The 24,381-nt window shown below is 40.4% G+C and overlaps 1 protein-coding gene across 11 annotated transcripts in view; it reads left to right on the top strand.

Annotated features, from left to right (window-relative positions):
* Window positions 1–2,543: 2,543 nt before the first annotated feature.
* The window catches only part of PPP1R9A (protein phosphatase 1 regulatory subunit 9A), a 320,114-nt gene continuing 298,276 nt past the window's right edge, over window positions 2,544–24,381 (top strand). For 3 of the 11 annotated variants that reach the window (XM_020882687.2, XM_020882686.2, XM_020882683.2), the window contains exons 1-2: window positions 2,723–3,125; window positions 4,888–6,498. In XM_020882687.2, the coding sequence (XP_020738346.2) occupies window positions 5,104–6,498 (1,395 nt within the window). In that variant the 5' untranslated portion in view covers window positions 2,723–3,125; window positions 4,888–5,103. Of the gene's footprint in view, window positions 2,682–2,720; window positions 3,126–3,242; window positions 3,578–4,887; window positions 6,499–24,381 lie in introns of those variants that run through there. The other 8 variants (XM_070471332.1, XM_070471328.1, XM_070471355.1 and 5 more) reach the window with 6 other exon arrangements.

Genomic DNA, 24,381 nt, shown 5'->3' with positions numbered 1-24,381 from the left:
GGACTAAGGAACTTAATTTTATTACTTATTTTTTTAATGTTAATTTTTATTTATTTTTGGCTTTACCGGGTCTTTGTTGCTGCCTGGGCTTTTCTTTAGTTGTGGAGAGGGGGGCTACTCTCTATAGCAAGAGTTTCTCATTGCAGTGACTTCTCTTGCCGTGGAACACAGGCTTCAGGGCTGGCAGGCTTCAGTGGTGGCGGCCCCTGGGCTTTGGAACACAGGCTCAGTAGTGGTGCATGGCTTTAGCTGCCTAAAGGCATGTGGGATCTTCCCAGATCAGGGATTGAACTGTGTCTCCTATGTCAGCAGGCAGATTCTTTACCACTGAGCCTCCAGGGAAGTCCAGAACTTAATTTTAAATTGTATATGATTTAAGTTATATAACCACATGCATTGGATTAGTTAGTAGTGGTCTAGTAGTCCCTTCAAACATTCAGATAAGTGTTAGAAATGGAAGGTGGATAATGGGCAAGCCAGGAATCTAAAATTATGTTTTAAAAACTCTGTCATTCATCCCTTCACTATGAATTTTTCCAGAAGGTTCATATTAAAAAAAAAAATAAAATGAAACCCAAACCAACCGAATTCTTTAGGCTGCTTTTCTGCATGAATCATCTTTTTGTAAAGAGGTGTAAGACTGGTTTTGTTGCCAACTCTGCCCCCTCATCTGCAGATAGAACTCAGTGATTAGGTTCCTGCATTTATTTAAGTTATTCTCCTAAAAAACATGGTTTCCATACTGCAAATAAATGACAGGAACTTTTCCACTCATTTACCCCAGACAGCACAAATGTTCTTTCCAAAAGTGGAGACTGGAACCACAGCCCCCTCACATTGCCTGTTACATCTGTTTATGCTTATAGAAGTGACATCCACGTCGTAGACAGAGAATGCCAATTCCTTGGGAAAGCACCCAGAATTTGGTGAGGCTTGAAGAAAAGAAAAAAACTCATCTGTTCAAAATGAGAGATACATAGAATTGAGTAGCAACAAAGCTCTTTTGAAAGTAGGTGAGAAAAGACTTTGCTTCAAGAGTATATAGATTCTGTGTACAGACTGGCCAGAGTTCATATGTAGCTATAATCACTTTCTAGTGATAAAGCTGTGTGTGCTCATTCAGTTGTGTCTGACTCTATGCAGCCCCATGGACTGTAGCCTGTCAGGCTCCTCTGCCCATGGAATTTTCCAGGCAAGAATACTGGAGTGGGGTGCCATTTCCTTCTCCAGGGGATCTTCCTGACTCAGGGATTGAACCCTGTTCTCCTGCATTGCAGGCAGATTCTCTACCTCTGTACCACCTGGGAAGCCCTAGTGAGAAAGCTGAAGGTAAGTTACAAAACCGAAACCTGTTTTCCCATCTGTAAAAATGCAGGTGATAATAGTTTCCTTGGAAAAACTCATGTAAGGCTTTGAAATGGACAACAAGATTATTGAGGGTCCTTTCAATGGAATGCTGGATGTTATTACAGCTGTGGTCGCCAGTCTCTTTGGAACCAGGTACCTGTTTAGTGGAAGACAGTATTTCCAGGGACTGGATTGAGGAGGATGGTTTCAGGACGACTTAAATGTATTATGGTTATTGTGCACTTTATTTCTATTATTATTACTTCAGCTCCACCTCAGATCATCAGACATTAATTAGATCCCAGAGGGAGGCTGGGGACCCCTGGGATTCTTCACGGTTCTATAGTACTTTGCACCTTTGCCTGCCTTTGACTAGATTTTCTACCATTCTATAAGCCCTAGAAACTTAAGGATACTGTAAATGGTTCTTATCTGTAGAAATGCAAAATCATTTTGTTTCTTAAGAGATACAGTTGATTACTACCCTGTATGGGAGATAATTCAGAACATTACATTTTAGTGCCTTATTAACCAGTTTTGCCTCTTTGCTGATTTTCCATAAAGTTTTGTTCTTCACTTGTCATCTGGATGGGTTATATCTTGGTGTTCCCTCCCTAATTGATGAGTCAAGTAACATTTTTGACACATCTTCATTTTACATTTCTATTAAGAGTATATTTTTACCTTCTTGAAAAATTATCCTTAAAATTTTCTACTCCATAGGTTTTTTTTTTTTTTTTTTTTTTGAGGATTGGTTTAAAGGTCTTTATTGACAGTTATGATAGATTTTACGTTTTGCAGGTAGGCTGTAACACGTCCTGTATTTTTGATGGGGAAAGGAGGGGGTACTGAGCATTTATAAAACGGGTGGTGGGTTGGGCGGGGGAGTCTGAAAAACTCCCGACAAGAAAGCCAGAAGAGTTCCTCCTCTCTCTCTTTTTAGCCGTGGCGCCTAAGGCCAAGGTGGGTGTGAGGTGAAGCTCAGCGGCCTAAGTGGCGGCCATCCTGCTGGGCCTAGGGATTGGCCTTGCAGGCCGTGAGCGTGGCCCAGGGTTTTAGACGCCCCGGGGTCAGGGAGTTAACTGCAGACTCTGTGGGACGGGGCCCCAAGAACCCAGCCCTCGCGGCACCGAGACCGGGCCGAACGGCAGGCCTCGGCCCAAGCCCGAGGGGCTCTTCGCCCACGGCGCGGGGCCGGGGGGTGGGGCGGCCTCGCCTCGGGCCGGTGGTTTTCGCCCTCCGTTGGCCGCCAGAGGCTCCCTCTCTCCCTCTCCTGGGATTTTGCTGCCGGGCTCCCTCTCTCTGCGGCCCTAGAGTTAATCCCATCAGCCGAGGTGAGGCACCTGTTACCCCGGGCCTTCCTCACCCCCGCGGCCTCTCCCCCATTCCACCTCGGCTCCGCGGCCGGCCCAACGGCCCGGCGCGGGCGGCCGCACGTGGGCGAAGCCCCTGCCCCGGCCGGGACCCCCGGCCCAGGCCGGCCCGAGGGTGCGAGCGCCTCGGGGCCCGGGCCGCCGCCCGCCCGCAATGGCGTTGGGCAGTGCCGCGCGCCTCCCCGGGCCGCTCTGCGCGGGCCGGGCGCGCGTGGGGGCCGCGGCGCGAGTGGAAGCGGCCGCCGCAGCCGCCCTCCGCGCTGCGCCGTGAGGAGCGGGTGGAGGGGCGGCGAGCGGGCCGGCGCCGAGCCGAGTTGCGGCCACCGCGGGGCGGGGGGCGCCTCGGAGGAGGGGGTGGGAGCCACGGCCGCCTGACCCTCCCCGCCCGCGGCGGCTCCGGCTCGGGTAAGGGGGAGGCTGTGCGCGGGGCGAGGAGTTGGGGAGGGTGGAGATGAGGAGGGAAAAATCGGGATGTACAAAGGCTTGAGTTGCAGGCTGAGGGTGGGGGTGGGTTGCGGTTGAGGATCAGAGGCATTATCAGTGGGATCTATTGTCTCCTGGCACTCTGGGACGAAAAACAAAGGGATTTATTAGCATTACCCTGTAATTTTTTCCTTCTTTTTTTTAAATTTTAATGTGGCTGCGGAGCTCGGCTTTCCCCGAGCCACGCCGGCATCCGCCTGGCAGCCGCCGGGAGCCGCAGCCAATGTGTTAGGACTTCAGGTGCTTCTTGGCACAAAGCTAGTCCGCGACCTCCTGCCATAGCGCTTGGCGTCACCTGCTCTCCCGGCCCTGCCCCTGCCCGGGGGCCGAGGGATTGCGTCCCGAACCAGGCTTGGGAATCGGCTGCCTCTCAAGTTGGTGTTATTTATGTTTGTCTTTTGTGAGGGCAGGTTTTGAATCCCCCGGCGGCCCGTCGCCCCCGCCTCCGCCTCTTCGGGGTTTGGAATTGGCGGGGGCGGGAGTGGGGTGTGAGGGTGGGGGTCTGGGGAAGGGTGTGAAGGCTTAAACAAATGTCAGGGTGGAAGGAGATTGTCGATGCCTGCCAGAAAAACAGGCACCACACTCTGAAGCCTTTCTTGTTTGTCTGCATGGGCCATGCATGCGTGCTGGGCCAGGAGCCGAGTTTGGTTGGAGACGGTTTCAATGAAAGTGTGTGCTTCCTCATCTGATGGTGCGGGCAGGTGATAGGGCTCGGCCTAATATTAAACAAAACAAAACAAAGCAAAAACAAAATGAAAAATCTTTAGAACTACAGTGCCTGCTCCACAGCGGATCTTGAAGTATTTGCTTGCTGGCATATTGATGTAAAATCCAGCTGTGGGCTAGCGGAAACCGGCCAGCATGCCTTGCGTTGTATTCTGAGCTTGTAGTAAGTTAGAGGCAAGTGTAATAAACAAATCAGGGCTGTGAAAAGAGGTTTCATGGTCTGTTTACCTTCTGATCGTCACGTTCTCATACATTGATTCCCATGATATTGTATATCCCACTCTATAATTAATGATGTTCACTCTTAGGAAAGTTCCAAATATTTGATATGGTTCTGAACTTGAAGTGAAACTTACTGCCATTTAAGAACATTATTATGCTTGTTTTGGTCTGAAATTGCACTAGGGTTGCTTTGGGGATGCCATAGATGAGAATATCGGTCCAGAAAGAATGGAATAAGCCACTGTAGGCATGTTTTGGAGTTTGTAAACATAGATTCTGAACTTTTAATTATGCTTGTACAGAAAGAATAAGTTCTACCTGATGTGGGGAATCTCAAGTGAATTTCATTTTTCTGGATAGTTTGATGATTTCTTAAAGATCTGGGGACTGCTGGTTTCTTTTAAGGTCATTCACAAAACCAACCAAAACTTGGGCTAAAGTATTGCTTTCAAGTGTACTTAGGTGTCACGTGTGTGTGTGTGTGTGTGTGTGTATGTATGTGTGTGTGTGATTTTGGTGTGTGTGGGGCTTCTCAAGTTTTGTTTGAAACAGTTTTGTTACCCAAGATTGATCAGAGTTAAAACTTTTAAATTCTTGGCTTTGAAGTTTCCAGTTCAAAAAGTAATTTCTTAGTTGACATGTGGCTAAGCCACTTTGAAAAATGTATTAATAGTTGACTAAGCATATAAATTCAAATTAGTAAATGAATTCAGAAATTCACTCTTTTCTGTTACAGATGAACCTGTAGTCTTGCTTTGAAAAAGCCATTTTGTGTAACTCTTGACTGAATAATTTCCTAATACACCTGTTGGGAGGATCACTGACCCAGTATGCCATTTGAGAGGCACTTTTTCTTGACCAGATACTGGTGATTAGAGAAGAGAGGTGTTTTGTTTTTTTGGTTTTTTTTCCTGATCATTATGAACATTGGCTTTTCACCCCTGAAGTAAAAATGTTGAAAACTGAGTCTTCGGGTGAACGTACCACGCTCAGAAGTGCCTCTCCTCACAGGAATGCATATAGAACTGAGTTCCAGGCATTGAAAAGTACCTTTGACAAACCCAAGTCAGATGGGGAACAAAAAACAAAAGAAGGTGAGGGCTCCCAGCAGAGCAGGGGGAGGAAATATGGCTCCAATGTCAACAGAATTAAAAACCTATTTATGCAGATGGGCATGGAACCCAGTGAAAATGCCGCGGTCATTGCCAAAACAAGGGGCAAAGGTGGACCTTCGTCCCCTCAGAGGCGAATGAAGCCCAAAGAGTTTCTGGAAAAAACAGATGGCTCGGTTGTTAAGCTGGAGTCCTCTGTTTCAGAACGAATTAGTAGATTTGACACAATGTACGATGGCCCTTCATATTCTAAGTTCTCAGAAACTCGCAAGATGTTTGAGAGGAGTGTGCATGGGTCAGGACAGAACAACCGCTGTTCCCCAAAGAAGGAGAAAGCTGGAGGGAGTGAGCCTCAGGAGGAGTGGGGTGGTTCCAAGTCCAACCGAGGCAGTACCGATTCCTTGGACAGTCTCAGCTCCCGGACCGAGGCTGTCTCCCCAACTGTGAGTCAACTGAGTGCAGTGTTTGAGAACACCGATTCCCCCAGTGCCATCATTGCCGAGAAGGCTGAGAACAACGAGTACTCGGTGACTGGGCATTATCCCCTGAATTTACCATCTGTTACCGTGACAAATCTTGACACCTTTGGACACCTTAAAGATTCTAATTCTTGGTCTCCTCCAAGCAAGCACAGTGACGATGCAGAGGATGCTCCCAAGAGCACCACAAGCCCAGGACTAGAGGTGGCTTCGAAAAGTACCTCTCTAGCTCCTGTGCCTAGTGAAGAGGCACAGCAGAGCAAGGCAGCCGAGGCACCCACATCTAGCCACGAGGCTCCCGACAGAACTGACAGAGACATCCCTGAAGAAGCTGGTGCCGAAAGCAAGGCAGTGCCAGAGCTTGAAATCCCCTCACCACAGAACGAACCTTCAGAAGACGCAGAAGCTCGTTTGGTTGGGAGTGAGGCAGCAATGCAACAGAAGAGAGAACTTGCAGGTGGTGATTTCGCCCCTGCTGATGTATCTAGGTTCACTTGTGAAAAGGACGTATTTGAAGAGCCGCATCATTTCGGGAGCTCCCATGTTTACATGCACAGTGACTATAATGTCTATAGGGTGAGATCCAGGTATAATTCAGACTGGGGAGAGACAGGCACTGAACAGGAGGAGCAGGAAGATAGTGATGAAAACAATTACTGTCAGCCTGATTTGGAGTACTCCGAGATCGTTGGATTGCCAGAAGAAGACGACATCCCGGCAAATAGGAAAATTAAGTTTAGTAGTGCTCCGATTAAGGTAAGTATATTTTCTTAGTTTGTTTTTGGAGTTTTATTTTTTTTCCCCCTCTAAGTTTTTTTCTTAGTATTTGGGCCTAACTGTATGTAGACTAGGACTGATAGCTGTAAAAACTACCAGGTTGTTGATACACACATGTTGTCTGGTGATTTTAAGAGTTTGGAGTTTTGAGAGCTATTTTTTGATGTGCTTTGTAGTTGTGTAAACCAGTTGTGTAAACAGCAATATTAAAGTTGAAGAAGTTTGGAGATTGTGAGATACATACCAGTGGACTGGAGTATGAATAATATGAACCCTGAAAACCAGGAGTGTTAGTTGGAAGGAGAATTACTTCTTTAACTAGTTTTACTTGAAATTATCCATAAATAATAAAATCATCTAAATGTAAACCCTGTAGGATTTGAGGTATCATGTACAAAGGGAGAGTTATGATAACCTTGAAATAATATTCTTTATTTACTTGCTTAAAAAATCTGAGTTATCCCTTACTTAAGTGTAAGTGGATTGTGAGGAATGCTGGAACTTTTTTTTTTTTTTTGTACTGCTCTTTGGTAGTGAATGTTTGATTCGTGGAAATATGTTAGCGGACTTAACTACTTAAATTGAAAAGCTATGACTCTAAATAGCTTTGAGTTCAGAATTTGTTATGTGGCTTTAAAATGGAATTGTTTGAAAGGATGTTAAATTGATTTGCCATTCATGGATTTATTTTTACCTCTTAAAAACTGGATAAATGCCAGTTGAATTCAGATGTTCTATTCTAATGACTTCACTTAGTTAACATTTGGAATAGAAGAATAACACAAAAATACATCCGCAGCAGGTGGTGAAACATTATTAGCTGATAATGGCAGAGGGGCAGAAGGTGTTTGGTTGAGTATCAGCATCTCCTGGAGTGCTTTTTCAAAGTGTCCTTGCCCATCAGCTGAGTCCCAAGGTGCTGGCATGCCCTCTTAGGGGAATCTGGAGGGCTGTGGTGGCAGAGTATGTAGTTTGCAACCACTTTCTAGGGACTCTTAGCTCACACAGTGTGTGTAGATGATACATTTGGAATTAGATATGTTATTTTCTTAAATTTTCTCCTCAAAGTCTAAAGCCACTGTCTATTGTTATTTCCATCTTTTAAAACTTTCATAGAAGGCTGTAAGATATGTTATTTACATAGCAAAGATAAATATGACCTTTCTGTAACTGTGAAATTCTTTCTTGAAATAAGCTAATAATCTATGAAATTATTTACTGGTGTTAACAGGCAAACTTGCCTTTCAGTAGTGTAAAGCAAAGTTTTGGGTCAGAATGGGTCTTGTCAAGTTAAACTATGTTTGAAATAACTTCTGGAGCTATGAATCTAGTTTCTAAGGAGGCTAAATTTTTTTTGCTGCTCTTTCCCACCTCCCTTTGTCGTTCTCTCCCCTACCCCCAAGTTGTAGACACTCTCTTTAGAGGTCCCTTTTCCTCAGGCCCGTCCAGCCAGCTCCTAAATTTCATCATTCAAGTCCCCTTTGCAAGTGCTCTCATTTGAGCATCATCTTTCTACCCCTTAGGAAGAAAGCAACAAGATTAAATTGTTACACATCCAGCAAGGCAGGAATAACTGAAATGAACTCTTCAAGGAGTTTGTTAAAACCAGTGACCAACTCCCTAATGGGGAATAGCAGCTTATTAAAATTTATCAACCCTAATGGAGCACCAGCCTTGTATTTGGGTCCAGTGCTGCACAGAACACAGCTGCAGTTACCGGTTTGATGGATTTTAAGGGATTTGTCATTGAAACTTGGATGTTCATATGTGAACAAACCAGGGTTTAGGGTATGATGTTTTGAGGGGTTTTTTTTTTTTTTTTTGATGTTTTGAAGTTGAAGTCATTTTTTTTCTACCATTGCTTATAACAATGAGCATTTTGCCTCTTAATTTTCACATTAAAGACTGTATTTCACATAACAAGGAATGAAATAGAGTACATAGGTTTAATGCTTTCCATTAAGAACATGGATCAAACATCAGATTTGTGAAAGATAACTTGCTGCGTTTTAGTGGGCAGTTAACTGTGCTAGTTGGAGTGGATTAAGTCTGCAAACAGAAGATCCATTCTTAGCCCTTTGTAATGAATGAGACAATTACTCTTTTCTTGTTCCCATTGTTTAACATGTAAGTGGATTCACTTGGAAATCTTGAGAGCTACTTTTCCACTGGTGGTGGTGGTGGTGGTAGTGTTTAGATTATTCTCCAATTAAGATTTTTGCCTCAGAGAATGGTAATAATGTTTATTGAAGGCTTGTCAGATGTCTCCTCTCATGCTGTTAGCCGCAGAGGACATAAAAATCTATAAGGTTACCTCTTTCTCTGTGAGCTTGTGGAGTCACTTCTTAAACACATGGCATTTAAAACCCGTGAAACACAGTGTAAAAACCTGTGCTCAAGTGTCTAATGTCCTTTGAGTACTTTAACTGTTCTTGGCTATCCTGAATGTGTGGCGTGAACAGTATTCGACAGGTCATTTAGAAGGGAATTCACTCAGCCATTCTCTATGGGTGTTTCCTTATTCTTTTTATAAATATTTCTTTATTGGAATGGGAAGTTATATGCTTTCCAACATAAATCTTTTCCTCTGAAACATAAACACATTCCCTGTTTCAGAAGTAATAACAAGCATATTCCTTACAGAAATGATCTTTAGAACTTTTACATTCTTTTCCCAATACTCTCATCTTATTCTTCACTAAACATTCTCAACACTTTTGGCCACTTGTTTTAGAACTTGTTTATGACCTTTATGTGTGTGACAGTGTCCAGTTTCTATTTTAGTTCTTCTATAGATGTTTTAAATTGATATTTCCCTAAGATGTCTTAATCTGGACCTAGAAAAATGTCAAAATAATAGCTGATCTTTCCTGTGTATGTACATCCTTTATATATAATTGTTGATGACTTTTAGAAGTGGTCAGATTGTTTCTTAATGGAGAGATTAATGTGCTTCATTGTGTCATGGAAAATTAGAAGGAATTAATAATAGAAAATATAAAATCCAACTTTGGAGTATGGAATGAGGGAGTGTAATGAAGATATGTTGATTTGAGATATGGAATTATACCTTCATCCTCAGGAATTTCTCAGAATCAAGGAATTGAATTAAATTTGTCTTAGATAAATCAAAGAAAGGGTGACATTTAAATTTTTAAAAATTATTTCAGAACATTTATTGAGTCCTTACTATGTGTCAGGGACAGTGAAATATAATAAATACATAAAATTACCATTGCTGATGAAGTCAGGAACCGGTGGCCAGTGGGAAGTATACAGCTCATTAAGGTCACTTCTTAGGTCATTCTGCTCAACTCTGTTCTTGGATAACCTGAGATCATCACTGTAATCTTGTTAAGAAAATCATGACCCTTTCTCTGTTTCTGGTAGGCTTAGGTCCTTCAGATTGGTGTTCTTGAAACATAGTGTATTGGAAAAAGTGTATTTTTGTAATTCCCAGCGAGACAAAAGTGCTCGATTAGTGTTGAGATACATTATTCTGTAATTTTCTGTGTGTTTTCTCAAGTTGCGTGGAGTTTTACAAAGCTGGAGTTGAACAAGTCACCAATGGCTGCAATGTTGCTCTAAGCCTTACATGATAGTTGTTGAAAATGGATTTCTTAGCTTTCTTTCTCTATTTTGGGGCTATGAGTTATTGTCGGGGGATACCTGAGGCCTTTTATTCAGGATGGTGTTCTGAGCATCGTTCTGACACCCAAATTTCTGTCTCTGTGCAGTTTTCTCTAACAGCCCCACTCAGTGCCTCTAAACTTGAATTTGCACTATCAATCTCTCAGGGACCTTTGGAAATGCTTCTCTCTTTTTAGTGATGTTTTGTAGGAAATTACCTTGATGCAGTAGTTAGCCTCCGAGTACACTACCAGCTATCCCAGAGGTATGGAATAGACAGGCTCAGCCATCAAATTAAAATGCTTGAATCATACGATTTATCAAATCAGTTTAAAACACACAGCCAGAAGCAAGAGGAAAACCGTGGGGTGGGGGGGATGGTGAGGAGAGGAGCGGTAAGTTAACGAGCTTAAGGTACAAAGCAGATTGAAAGGAAGGACCCGAGTCCTTTCACTTTTTTGTACCTGAGTCCTGGGTGCACAAAATGCGTGCGTCCTGTGTGCCTCTCACATCAGCCTTTCCCGCTGATGGTGTGCGTGCTCAGGAGGACGCGAGTTGAGGAAGAACACTGCACAGGCTGTGATGCCCTGGCATCTTACTTCCTGGGATACACACTTGCCGAGCCGAAGGCAGTGGGGACAGGGACACCTGTATACAGGTGTAGGCTTACCAGTTCGCCTGCTGACGAGCCTGCGGCTGTTTGCGTTTCCTGGCGAGAGCCCCTGAGGCTCCAGAGTAGCCTCATACTGAGTGTCCTCGCTGGAAGGCTGCCATGGATGGCATCGCTGTCAGTCCAGAGGTGGTATGGTAATGGCTTGGTCTTGCCATCTCTTTCTGTTTTGGGGTACCTTACAGGTTACTGGCTTACCTAATTTTAACATATCTTGGGACTTTTCTCTTGGCCTTACAAGCTCTCATTACTGTGCTTAACTAAGTCACTGAGTGTTAGCTTACTAAGTGATGATAACTTAAGAGTTTCATCCAATCCATTTATTTTCTTGACCTTTATAAACAGAATTTAATATTCCCAAGCAATACCACAAACTCTCAATGCAAAATGAAATTTTGCATTTTTTTGACAAGCTCTCAGATTGGTGCTGATGCTGCTGTTCACCAGACCACTATTTGGAATATGATTTTGAAGTATAATCTTCTGGCTTCTGAATGGGGCTTGTAACAAAATTTGCTCTTCTGCTGTAGCTGCTTGTATGGAAAAATATTCTTTGAAGCTGAAACAGGTGTAAACTTGTTTCTGGATGCCAAAGTGGATTATGATCTCTAAATTCATAAGGAGTTTGGGTCATTAAAAAGTCATATTTTCGACTCTCTGTGGTCTAAATTTTTAATTATCGAAGGACAGGAGGAGGAAATTCTTGACAGACTCGGAAATTCCATTTCTCTCATTCTTTTGGAAGCCTAAATTTAAAAGCTTCTAGGGAGAGTATAAGAATCATCATTTTGTATAGCTTGCTTTTATTTGGATAGCATTCAAACTGAGCTTCCTTTTACAATTTGGTGTTTTATAAATTATGGTTTATAACCAGGCAAATATGTCAAATGTTTTAATATGCTGTGTAAAATCAAATAATGAATAGTTATTGAATGATCCCTTTTCTGATACTGCATATGTGTATACTAATAGCTTTTCCCCTCCACTGAAATTTGGTCATTTAATAATTAAATGAGATTCCTTTCTACAGCAGCCTATTACAGATGTTTGCAGAAATTTATTTGTAGTAGAAAGATTTAAAGTTTCTTGCTTTTTGTGTCAACAACAATATTTTTTGTTCCCCTCTAAATTTCCTCACAAAGGATGCTCATTGTTGCGCTAATGAACTTTAAAGAAAAAAGGCTGAATTTGAGGAAAATAACTTTCTATTATGTCATCCATCTGTTGTTTACTTTATTAACCTAGTCACATGCCCGTCAGCAGTAATTTGATTTAAATTTCTTCTGCATTCGATTTTTTTCTAACATCTTCTTCACCTAAAAAAGAAAGAAGACTTCAGAATTTCTATAGAAAAACACAATTATATACAGGATAAATTCTGTATAAGCAAATCAACTGTTATGTTTAGTTCTGAATATCACTTCTTCGTTTTTGTGCTGTTATCTAATTTATTTAATATTTTTTCTTAATTTCCTATGCTCTTCATTTTGAATCTTTCATTTTTGTTCTTTTGTTTCATTATAGTCTCCGGTTTTCATTTTGAATAGAAAAAAAGTAACTTTTCAAGTTATGCTTCACATTTTTTCTTTCTGGTCACTTTAAAAAATTACCCTGGCTCTAATTGCTTCATCTTGGTTTGTGACATAGAAACTTAAAGATGAAAAATACTTAAGGGTAATCTAGTGTAATTTCCTACTCACTTCAGTTAGCCCTTCAATAGCATATTGCTGACAGATGATCATTCAGCTTCTGCCTGAGTAATTCCACTTATGGGGGGTTTATTATTTTGCAAGGCAAAAGGAAAGTTAGAAGGAGGGACATGCTGTGTGCGTGTGTGTGTGCTCATATATTTGCTTATTTTCATTTATCTTTAATTTGCAGTTTTTTATTGAGATCAAATTTAAATAACATCAGATTCACCATATTCAAGTGTACAATTCAGTGGTTTTCAGTATATTCACGATGTTGTGCAGCCAGCACTATTATCTAATTCCGGAATATTTCCATCACCCTAGAAAGAAACTCTGTGTCTGTTAGCAGTCGTTCCCAATCCCCTTTCTTCCCACATCCTTTGGCAAACACTAATCTACTTTCTGTCTCTATGGATTTGTGTCTTCTGGACATTTCATATAAATGGGATCAAGGGCGTGCTTTTTAAAGAGAATGTAGGATATGCAGTGAGCATGTCTTGAGCTATGTTAAAATTTAGGATACAATGTGGGCAGCAGACTATAGGAAGGTCTAAAGGGCAAGGATAAAGGACTTTATGGATGGTGACATGTTCTCAAGATGAAGTGACAGGATGTGGGGGCCACAAATGTTGCCTGCCTGTTAATGCAGTTTCATGGAGAGAAAGAAGACAGGAAGCTGAGATAACAGCAGGATCCAGAAAGGGATGAGGATACTTGTTAACTGAGGAAAAATAGTGTATGGGGCAAAGAGGATGGTCAGAATCACTGCCTAACTTAGGACACTGCACTTTTCTTCACGTAATCTGAAATTGCTGTTGATGAAGCTAAGTGATTGCTTCAGCCCAGGGTATCTTTAAAGGCACAGAAGCGCTGATGCCAATTTTCATCCTTACATTGGTCTTTTCTAGCATGAAGAGACTCTTGTCATTTTCCCATGATCTGATTTATTTCCATCCTACTGCTCTTATGTTCTTGCTCCTATTATTCTTTTATGTTGATTGGAATTGTTCATGGAGGAACTTCACTCTTTATTTTAAAACTTCTCCTCCTTCAATATTTCAATATAGATTTTATATGCCATTCTGATTGACTTATCTCTATAAATCATGTATGAGATAAGTCATTTTGGGCAGGCACTTAATTTATTACATATTGTCAACTAAAGTAAATTATATACATCACTCTTTAAATATTACTAACTGATAATGAGAGTAACACCAAATGTTTTTTTTTTTTTTAAAGCTCGTATTGTAGTTTATTTTCTTGGCTGTGCTGGGTCTTTGTTGCACAGGCTTTTCCCTAGTTGCAGCAAGTGGGGGCTACTCTTGCTCGGCTTCCCTTGTTGCAGAGCAAAGGCTACTGGGGTGTGTGGGCTTCAATAGTTGCAGCTCATGGGCTTAGTTGCTGGGCATGTAGGGCCTTCCTGGACCAGGGATCTAACGTGTGTCTCCTGCATTGGCAGGCAGATCCTTTACCACTAGGCCACCAGGGAGCTCCCAAAACTTTCCTGATATTCTGTAAACTTGGACAAGTCTGTGTCTTGAAACTTTGGTTTTCTTATGTGTAAGTGAGGCTGTCTTACTTGTAATTTATCACTAGAATCTCTTCTCAGCTTTAACCTCTTGTTATCTTGACTGTATTTTAAACATATTTGTACAGTATCATTGCCATAAATATTTGTACAATTGTTTCAAAGGGAAAAATTTGAACGTCTTTGTTGAAATGTCAGAATGAAGTTATGTTAAATTGCTCTTGAGAGTGCTATTTATACTATAGATTGTAGTTAAGAACTTTAAGATGATTAAAAGATTAAACCCAGGGGAGGACATTTTGATAGAGTCACTTTTAGAGCAACTCGGCTTTTGAAAGTATGGCTTGAACTATATATTAGAACACCTTGTTGAGGAGCCTAAGAATAAAGAAAGAAATGTTTTGCAGTATAGTTGCTGACATATTAATTGCTTTACTCACTTTTGTTCTGGAAATAGCTTTATAGCACAGTTCAACCTGATTGAGATATTGATAATCTTTTGCATGATTCCCAATTTTTTAGCCTAGCTTGGTGTTTCTCATGTGCCAATCCTTACAAAAAGGACAATGGAAAGGCAGAGTATAAAGATATTTGGAAATTTTATATTTTATTTATTTAAGAATATTTATTTGTTTGGCTGTGCTGGATCTTAGTTGCAGCTTGTGGGATCTTCAGACTTCCTTAAGACCGGCCGGATCTTAATGAACTCTTACTGTTCAGCATGTGGGATCTAGTTCCCTGACCAGGGATCGAACCCGGGCCCCCTGTGTTGGGAGCTTGGAGTCTTAGGCTCCCTGGATCACCAGGGACATCCCTGGAAATTTTGTATTTTAGGAGGAGAAAAGTCTTGTTGCTTGTTTAATATATTCCAGAAGGATTAAAAAAAGCATTTGTAGAGTTAAAACTGTTTCACATATATTTATGTGTGAAGAAAATGAGCCAGTGTTAAATGGACCGGCTCAAAGACCTGTTAGTCTCCTGCTCTCTCTTTTTAAGTCAGATAATGAATGAGTTTTGTTCTGGAGGAAGCTAATCTTCCACATTATTTTCTCTGCCAGTTGAAATACGGTGGGCTAGGTTGGGGCACATAGTGGTTGACAAAAGGTCAGAAAATAAACAGAGTGGTGACCGTGGTGGCTGCCTGGGGGAGAGCCAGGCTTGCCGAGTAGGGATTTGGTGTTTCTCCCCTGATGCTCTGGGATTGGCATGACTCTGAGAAACTGTGGCGGTGTGCCTTGATTCTTACTGTTCAGTGAGGTACACCCTTCTCTTTCTTCCACTTCAGATCTCTTCTCCAAGTATTGCTTTTTATTTCTCTTCTTTCAAACAATATATCAGGGATAGAACTTTGTGGAGGGTACGTTCATACTGGAAAATATGTTTACTCTTGATATAAAGATTCTAAATAATACTTAAGGTCAAAGGTGCCTATTTTGAAAAGTTCCCCTTCACTGTAAGGGACCTCAATAGAGGAGGGAGAAGAATGGTTTATTGGTTAGTTTTTAAGGTCCACTTGTGAGTCAGTGCTGTATTGATGGATTCGTTTTACTCAGCACTTGTTTCAGATAGAATGGATGTGCCAAGTTGTTTTGTAAGAAACAGACATAAATTCACACTTTTCATTATGAATCAGCTATTGTATTTTTTAAAAAGAACCCGTTCCTGGTGCTACAACTACTGTGTATACAGTAAATAAGGAACAGGGATATATTGTATAGCACAGAGAAATATAGCTATTATTTTGTAATAGCTTTAAATGGAGTGCAGTCTATGACATTATTAAATCACTGTGTTGTACATGTAAAACTAATGTAATATTGTAAATGAACTACACTTCAATAAAAAAAAATTAAAAGAAACCAATTCTTATAGGAAAGGCAAAGCTTACTATAGGGTGTTTGACCTTGTGTACCAATATGTAAAATGTAAGAGTTATTATTATTTTTTGGCCAAACCATGTGGTGTGCAGGATCATAGTTCCCTGACTAGGGATTGAATCCATATTCCCTGCAGTAGAAGTGCAGAGTCCTAACCACTGGATCATCAGGAAATTCCCAGAACGTAATTATTTTAAAATTTTATTCTGTAGGTAGAATACTAAAATGCAGTAATTTAAGTTGTGCATCAGTTTTATTTTGGCCACTCCACAGACACAGCATGCAGGATCTTAGCTCCCAGATCAGGAATTGAACATGTGCCCCCTTCAGTGGAAGCACAGTCTTAATCACTAGACTGCCAGGGGGAAGTCCATAGGCTAAGGATTTTAGATAGTTGTGCATCAGTTTTGTTTTAACTTAAGAATGCCAGAGCACATGTTTCCTCTTAGAAATTTTAAGATTGAGCACTGAACGTTAAAACAAACACACAAACAAGTCTCATGAAAAATAAAAGCTGGGCTGGAAATGAAAATTGATGATATAATAGGGGAAGAGGAATGTAAGAGTGATGATAACATAGATCAGGTCTTCGTTGACTTTTGATACATGTGCATAACACATGTTTTGTTTCAATGTTAAATTAACATTGAAAGGGAATTAACTCTATATACAATTTTTTTTGTCCGCATCTAGAATTATCTATGATTATTTGTTTAGGATAGATTCTTAAAATACTTTAAAGCTGTTGATACACACAGTCTGAATTATTATTCAGAAGGCTTTTATTAGTTTATAATTAGTATTGCATTGGAATGTTTTTCTCATGATTCCTGGTATTACATATATGCTTTATAGTTTTCAGCTTGTTAGATTTCTCATAATTTCTTTGTATTATATAGACTTATTGGTGAGGTTGAATGTTTTCATCTGTTTACAGGCATTTTTTGGATATGAGTTCTGATTGTTATTTATTGTCTTTTTGTCAGTGATTATTAGTAATAGTCAAAGTGTTTATCAAAGTTTTGTCTTGGTAGAAAGTTAAAAGAACTCAGATATTCAATTAATAGTGGAATGGTTATAGTGTAATAAGATAAAGCTGTTATAAATCTTGTTTTCTAATTTTTAAAAAAAAATATGTATTTATTTAACTGGTCTTAGTTGTGGCATGTGAAATCTAGTTCCCGTACCAGGAATTGAACACCAGCCCTCTGCATTGGGAGCTCACAGCTGTAGCCTTTGGACCACCAGGGAAGTCCATAAAATTTTTGAAAAGGAGAAATATTTTCCAGTATACAGCATTGTAGGGTAAAAAGACTGAATATTTAATATGCATTTTTATCACAACTTTAATTTTAAAACTGAAAGACTGAAGAAAGCCTAAAAATGCATACAGCAAAATGTTAATGCTAGTAATAGTAACTTCTGGATATAGAAAATAAAAGTGATGTTTGTAAAGCTATTTTAATTTTTCTAGATTTACTAAATTCTCTATAATGATCATATATTATTCTAATTATATAGGAAAAGGAGGACACATTTGGAATGATCAGCAGTAATAGCTATGTTTTTTATTCTTTTGGCCACACTGCATGACATGCAGGACCTTAGTTCCCTGACCAGGCATTGAACCCATACCCTGTGAGGTGGAAGTGCGGAGTCGTAACCGCTGGCGCTCCAAGGAAGTCCCTGACAGCCCTGAAGTTGACAGAAACATTAAAACGTACTGTCAGAGACGGATTCTAATAATTACTTTTTTGATGGAATTTTCTTTGGGGGTTAATATGTCACAGAACAAAATTTTGGAGTATAAATTTATGGAAAACTGAGGAGAGGTATTGGGTTTAAGAAAATGGGTGAACTTTTGACAGTTGAATTCATTAAGTGCCTACTTTCTAATCCTTGGTAAAATTGATCCTGTATTTGTGGCTAAGCTTGTAAATATTATGTGGGGCAGGACTTCCTAATGAATTTTAAATTATGAGGATAATACTTGCATAGGTTTTAGGTATTTTCTTTTCAGTTGCTGTTGTGTGTGTTACTTAGTGTCCCAATGTGTCACTTAAAATGTGGGCATATATTCTGTATCTGAAGTGAAAAATATTTTGATGTGTAGTTTTACTCAAAACAATGAGTGTTTGTTTAAAGAAAGCCCGTGGGCTTCTGTGGGGGCTCAGAGGTGAAGCCTCTGCCTGCAATGCGCGAGACCTGGGTTCGATCCCTGGGTCGGGAAGATCCCCTGGAGGAGGAAACGGCAACCCACTCCAGGACTCTTCGCTGGAAAATTTCCAAGGACTGAGGAGCCTGGTGGGCTGCAGTCCATGGGGGTCGCACAGAGTCAGACACGACTGAGCGACTTCACTTTAGAGAAAGCCTAACAATTCTCCCATATGAGATCATGTCTTTTCTTTTGAATTTGTTAAATTATTGAACCTTAACAGGCTTTGTCTTTCAGAAGCTGAGAACAGAGATGTTACGTTTCGTATCTTGTCTACATATAACCTTATGAAAACACTTGAATGCACTCAGTTAAAAAATGGGATTTTGTGTCCTAGGTCTCTAAAGCATCCTTTTGAATATGTTTTCTAAAAGACCAGCCAATATGTAGTTTCTACTTATTATTCTTTTAAGAAATATATATTTATTTGTTTGGTTGTGCCGGGTCTTAAAGTGGTTGTGGCATGCGGGATCTTCCATCTTCCTTGCAGCATGAAGGATCTTCAGTTGTGGCATGTGGGATCTACTTCCGTGACCAGGGATCAAACCTGGGCTCCCTGCGTTGGGTGTGCAGAGTCTTAGCCACTGAAAGGGAAGTCCCTTTTCTTGACAAAAGCTTTAACTGAAAAGATTGATTGGATATATGATTAGAATATATGGTAGTATATAATATTTTTAGTTAGAATCTAAGGGTCAGTTACCCTTAAGCTCTGCATAGTGTTGCACCTGTGAAAAGCTTTGGTAGACAATGCTGAAGTATATAAATGGTGAGAAAAATATTTGGGGGAGATGGCAGAGTTTTCTGAAATCAGAAGTTAAAGTGTTGCTTTCGGCCTAATTAGATCAAATGATAAATCATACGGTTTTGAGCAATTCCAGCATTTTATAAATTCTGGTGAAGTCCTTTAAATTGCCTTACTATGTAATCTGATGCTGTTATCTTTTGTTATTAGGTGTACTTAAACCGTACTGTGATATGCCTAATAAATTCTATTTGTATTTTATTGAATAATGAGTTTATAATAGTACTATTTAGATATGTATTATGTACATAATTATAAGTGTTATTTAAAGGAAAGAAGGCAGTATTATTAGGTATTCAGTCAAGTTTAAGGTGAGACTTGTGTTTTTCCATTGGGGACTGTGTTGCTTGTGGAATTTTTATATTGCTGGTTCCTTCTCTGAATAATGAGTTCAGTGAATAACATGTTTAAGAGCTCTCAAGAGATTGCTCCACTTTGCAAAGGTAGCAATTAGAAGTTTTAGTTTGAAGTTACTTGGGTTTGGCACTTATTGTTTTGTGAAATTCTTACCATTAATCTAGAAATGAATCATTGACTGAGTTGATCCCTGTCACTGGAGGATGGTGGAAATAAGCTATAAATATTGATACAAAATACTTTCAAAGTTGTGGTTTTTTTCATATCTTGTGTTTAATGTTTAGGTGATGTATTTGTCAGGGTTCTCCAGAGAAACAGAACCAGTATAATGTATGTGTGTATTTAAGTATGTGTGTGTTTAAGTGTGTGTGTGTAGATAGCTATCAAGAAAGAAAGAGAAAGGTAGAAATAGAGATGTTTAAGAATTTGACTCACATGATTATGGAGGCTGGCAAGTCCAAAATCTGCAAGGTGGGCTGGAGACCTGGGGAAGAACTGATTTTCTTAAGAATTTAAGTCTAAAAGCTGACAAGCTGAAGACCTAGGGAAGCACTCAAGCTCCACACTCAGGGTTTAAGTTCAGAGGTTGTCTGATGGCTAATTTCTTTTTGCCTAGGGGAAGTCGGTCTTTTGTTCTATTCAGCCCTTCAACTGATTGGATAAGGCTCACCCACATTATGGAGGGCAGGCTAGCTGCTTTACTCACAATCAACCAGTTCAAATGTGTGTGTGCTCAGTCGTGTCTGACTTTCTGTGACCCCATCGACTGTAGTCCACCAGACTGCTCTGTCCATGGAATTTATCATGCAAGAATACTGGAGTGGCTTGTCATTTCCTGGGACCCAGGGATTGAACCCAAGTCTCTTGCATCTCCTGCATTGGCAAGTAGATTCTTTACCACCAGCGCCACTTGGGAAGCCCAACTTAAATGATAGCCTCAATAAAAAATATCCTTGCAGAAATGTCCAGAATAATGTTTGACCAAGTACCTGCGTACCACGGCCCAGCCAGTTTGACACATAAAATTAACTGTCATGGTCAGGTTTCATTATTTGATTATTTCCTCTGAAGCTGTTTCAGAGGAAAAAAATCTTCAATTTCTCCACATATCTTAGTGAAGAGTTGTTCTGCCCCTGTCATTCTTAGAAAACTTACGAAAGGGGTTCTCCCTCTTGGGGCAATATGTTGGAGTATTAGTAGTACTAGTACTAGTAGAAAAAAGTACTAGTATTAGTACTTAGTAGGAAAAAGTACTAGTATTAGTAGGAAGAAGACCACATGTTTTGGAATCAGACCTGAATTCAGATCCTGCTGACATATGATCTTCTTAAGAATGTTTGTTTCAACTTTAAAGATAGAGGCTTTGTTTTACGGTTGTCTAGCACTGTCATACCGCCTGGCACATAGTAGGTACACAGTCAGTGTTAGTAACCTTTGATGTCCATCACTGGTACTCCTTATCCCTTTCCTGTTCACTCTCCCCACATATGAAGGCCCAGACTGGGATGATGGGATGAGATTTGTAGATGAACAATGATTGTATAATTCATTTATAGGTAAAAACCCTTCAAGTTAGCAGTGATAAATGAAAGCTGAGTGATTCTGTTACAGACTATAATCTTTTCTGGTCCTTGCTCTGGCTTGCTCATGTTGTGCTCTCTTTCATTTGGAAAATCTCAATCTATCGCCTGGTGAGATAATGACAGTTTAGAAGTAACTAGAAATAGTCATTAAAGTATGGTTGCATGAGACATGGCTGTGAAAGTTGAGAGGGGAGAGTATTCATTTTGCTTTAACTTTATTTCTGCTTTGAGTGATTGCCCAAGCTTGTAATTAGTTGCAAGATAATATAAAACTTGAGGTTCCGTATAAAAATTGTAAAGCTACTTATTTAGAAATTGCGTTAATTTGCCACAACATTGGTAACTTGAGTATGTAAACATATCTACTTTTCTTCATGAAAATTATTGAAAGTTTAATTGAAGAAGGCAGTTGAGTTATTTCTTATAATTTAGCCTCTTTCCACCTTTTATTTTCTGACCTGTTTCTTAAAATGTGGTTTCTTTTGTTCTTTTCAGTGATGAGAGAGGAATTCCCTTTTTGGATCACTTCTTTTCCCACCCCCTTGATACTGATTTTAGAAATGTTCTTGGTTTTGATTCCAGACCTAAGTCATAATTTTATAATTATTTTGGTAGCTAGTTATCTCATTCTCTGATCAAGTTCTTACTGTGTAAGATTTTTATTTATCCACAAAACAGTTTTCTATTTTTCTCAGTGCCTTTAAGTAATTAGTAACAAACTGCATGAGGACAAATAATCCAAGGTCTTCAAATCATATTTGTTCTGCCATTTTATTAGTTATTTGTATATTTTTCCATGAATTATATTATGTGGAAGCTCTCTAACCATTGTTATTAGGCTAAAATATGAAATAACTTTGCTTGCTCTTGTAAATTGGTTTATGTACAAAACATATATCATTTTCCCTAGACAGAAATAGTTTTTAATGGCATTCTAAGGAAGAGAATAGCTGAGCTGATTTCTGCATTTTCTTTTTAAATAAAAATGCAATAACCATTTTTTATTGTTTATATGCATTTCTGGAGACACAAAAATGTTCTATAAAAATTACCTTTTAATGCTTAGTAATGTTGTTAAAATTGAGAGTTCATCATGTTATATGAATGAATTGAGCTAGTATGTCAAATATTATGTTGTTACTGGTGATAATGTTCTTTGAGATTAATATGATTACAGAATTCTATAATTACTATTGTGAGCATAAGTCACGGTTAAGAAATCACTTATTATTCAACAGTTTATAAATACCTGTTTATGCTGCTAGCTGTTTGGAGAAGGATTGTATTCTGAATTGACTGGTAACCGTCAACAAAAATTATTGAATATACTTAATATGTTTTGAGCTTGGACTCTGCTGTGGGGTTATTATGATAAATAAGATAAGCCCTTGCTCCTCAAGACATTTATAGTCTTGTGAAGGAGATAGGGAAGAAAACATTGAATGGTATGATAATGTATATAGCTATGTACAAAAGACAGCCATATATTATTTATTGTCCAAATGTGGTTCTTTCCAGAATAGAAAAGGAGTGAATAATAATTACACATATTTGAGAGGTGGAATACTCTGAGGTGTATGTTTTTCTTTTAAATAAGAGAATAGACCGTTGCATAATCTTCTTTGTATTATACAATGTCTAGGGAGACCATATACTTTCTTATCAAACTGGGACACTTTAATAGTGAAATGAGTGCTGTCTATAACTTATATGGAGACAACAGGCATAGCCTAGGACTGACCTAAGGCAGCCAGTATACATTGTCACCTACATAAAACAGGGTGCAGAGGTGCTGCCAAGCCAGGGTGTCTGCCTTCTTGAGGAGGAGTAGCATAAGGGAGAGATTTTTAGAGGAAGTGATGATACACGACACTTTAAAGATGACTAACAATTAGAATTGGGACTTCCTCAGTCCAGGGACAAGCATGGTTGAGATAACTGCAAATAAGTCAGAATAACTGGAGGAACAGCAAGGGTGTGTGTGTGTGTGTGTGTGTGTAAGATTGCACGCAGGTGGTATTTGTATACTAAGGGGTTGGAAATTGAATGCAGACTGCTGGGAGTCATTGAAGAACTGTGAGGGATGGATGACCTCATCATTTGCTGTAGTGCCTCTCCTATGAGTGGTTATGGAGGGTGGATGACCTCATCATTTGCTGTAGTGCTGCTCCTATGAGTGGTTATGGAGAGTGGATGGCCTCATCATGTGCTGTAGTGCCTCTCCTGTGAGTGGTTATGGAGGGTGGATGACCTCATCATGTGCTGTAGTGCCTCTCCTATGAGTGGTTATGGAGGGTTGGATGACCTCATCATTTGCTGTAGTGCCTCTCCTATGAGTGGTTATGGAGAGTGGATGACCTCATCATTTGCTGTAGTGCCGCTCCTATGAGTGGTTATAGAGGGTGGATGGCCTCATCATGTGCTGTGGTGCCTCTCCTATGAGTGGTTATGGAGAGTGGATGACCTCATCATTTGCTGTAGTGCCGCTCCTATGAGTGGTTATGGAGAGTGGATGGCCTCATCATGTGCTGTGGTGCCTCTCCTATGAGTGGTTATGGAGGGTGGATGACCTCATCATTTGCTGTGGTGCCTCTCCTATGAGTGGTTATGGAGAGTGGATGACCTCATCATTTGCTGTAGTGCCGCTCCTATGAGTGGTTATGGAGGGTGGATGACCTCATCATGTGCTGTAGTGCCTCTCCTATGAGTGGTTATGGAGAGTGGATGACCTCATCATTTGCTGTAGTGCCGCTCCTATGAGTGGTTATAGAGGGTGGATGACCTCATCATGTGCTGTAGTGCCTCTCCTATGAGTGGTTATGGAGAGTGGATGACCTCATCATGTGCTGTAGTGCCTCTCCTATGAGTGGTTATGGAGAGTGGATGACCTCATCATGTGCTGTAGTGCCTCTCCTATGAGTGGTTATGGAGGGTGGATGACCTCATCATTTGCTGTAGTGCCTCTCCTATGAGTGGTTATGGAGGGTGGATGACCTCATCATTTGCTGTAGTGCCTCTCCTATGAGTGGTTATGGAGGGTGGATGACCTCATCATGTGCTGTAGTGCCTCTCCTATGAGTGGTTATGGAGGGTGGATGACCTCATCATGTGCTGTAGTGCCTCTCCTATGAGTGGTTATGGAGGGTGGATGACCTCATCATGTGCTGTAGTGCCGCTCCTATGAGTGGTTATGGAGGGTGGATGACCTCATCATGTGCTGTAGTGCCGCTCCTATGAGTGGTTATGGAGGGTGGATGACCTCATCATTTGCTGTAGTGCCGCTCCTATGAGTGGTTATGGAGGGTGGATGACCTCATCATTTGCTGTAGTGCCTCTCCTATGAGTGGTTATGGAGGGTGGATGACCTCATCATGTGCTGTAGTGCCTCTCCTATGAGTGGTTATGGAGGGTGGATGACCTCATCATGTGCTGTAGTGCCTCTCCTATGAGTGGTTATGGAGGGTGGATGACCTCATCATGTGCTGTAGTGCCTCTCCTATGAGTGG

This window comes from Odocoileus virginianus, chromosome 1 (genome assembly GCF_023699985.2).
Source record: "Odocoileus virginianus isolate 20LAN1187 ecotype Illinois chromosome 1, Ovbor_1.2, whole genome shotgun sequence".
Classification (NCBI taxonomy): domain Eukaryota; kingdom Metazoa; phylum Chordata; class Mammalia; order Artiodactyla; family Cervidae; genus Odocoileus; species Odocoileus virginianus.
This window is presented reverse-complemented; position numbering and strand designations above follow the sequence as displayed.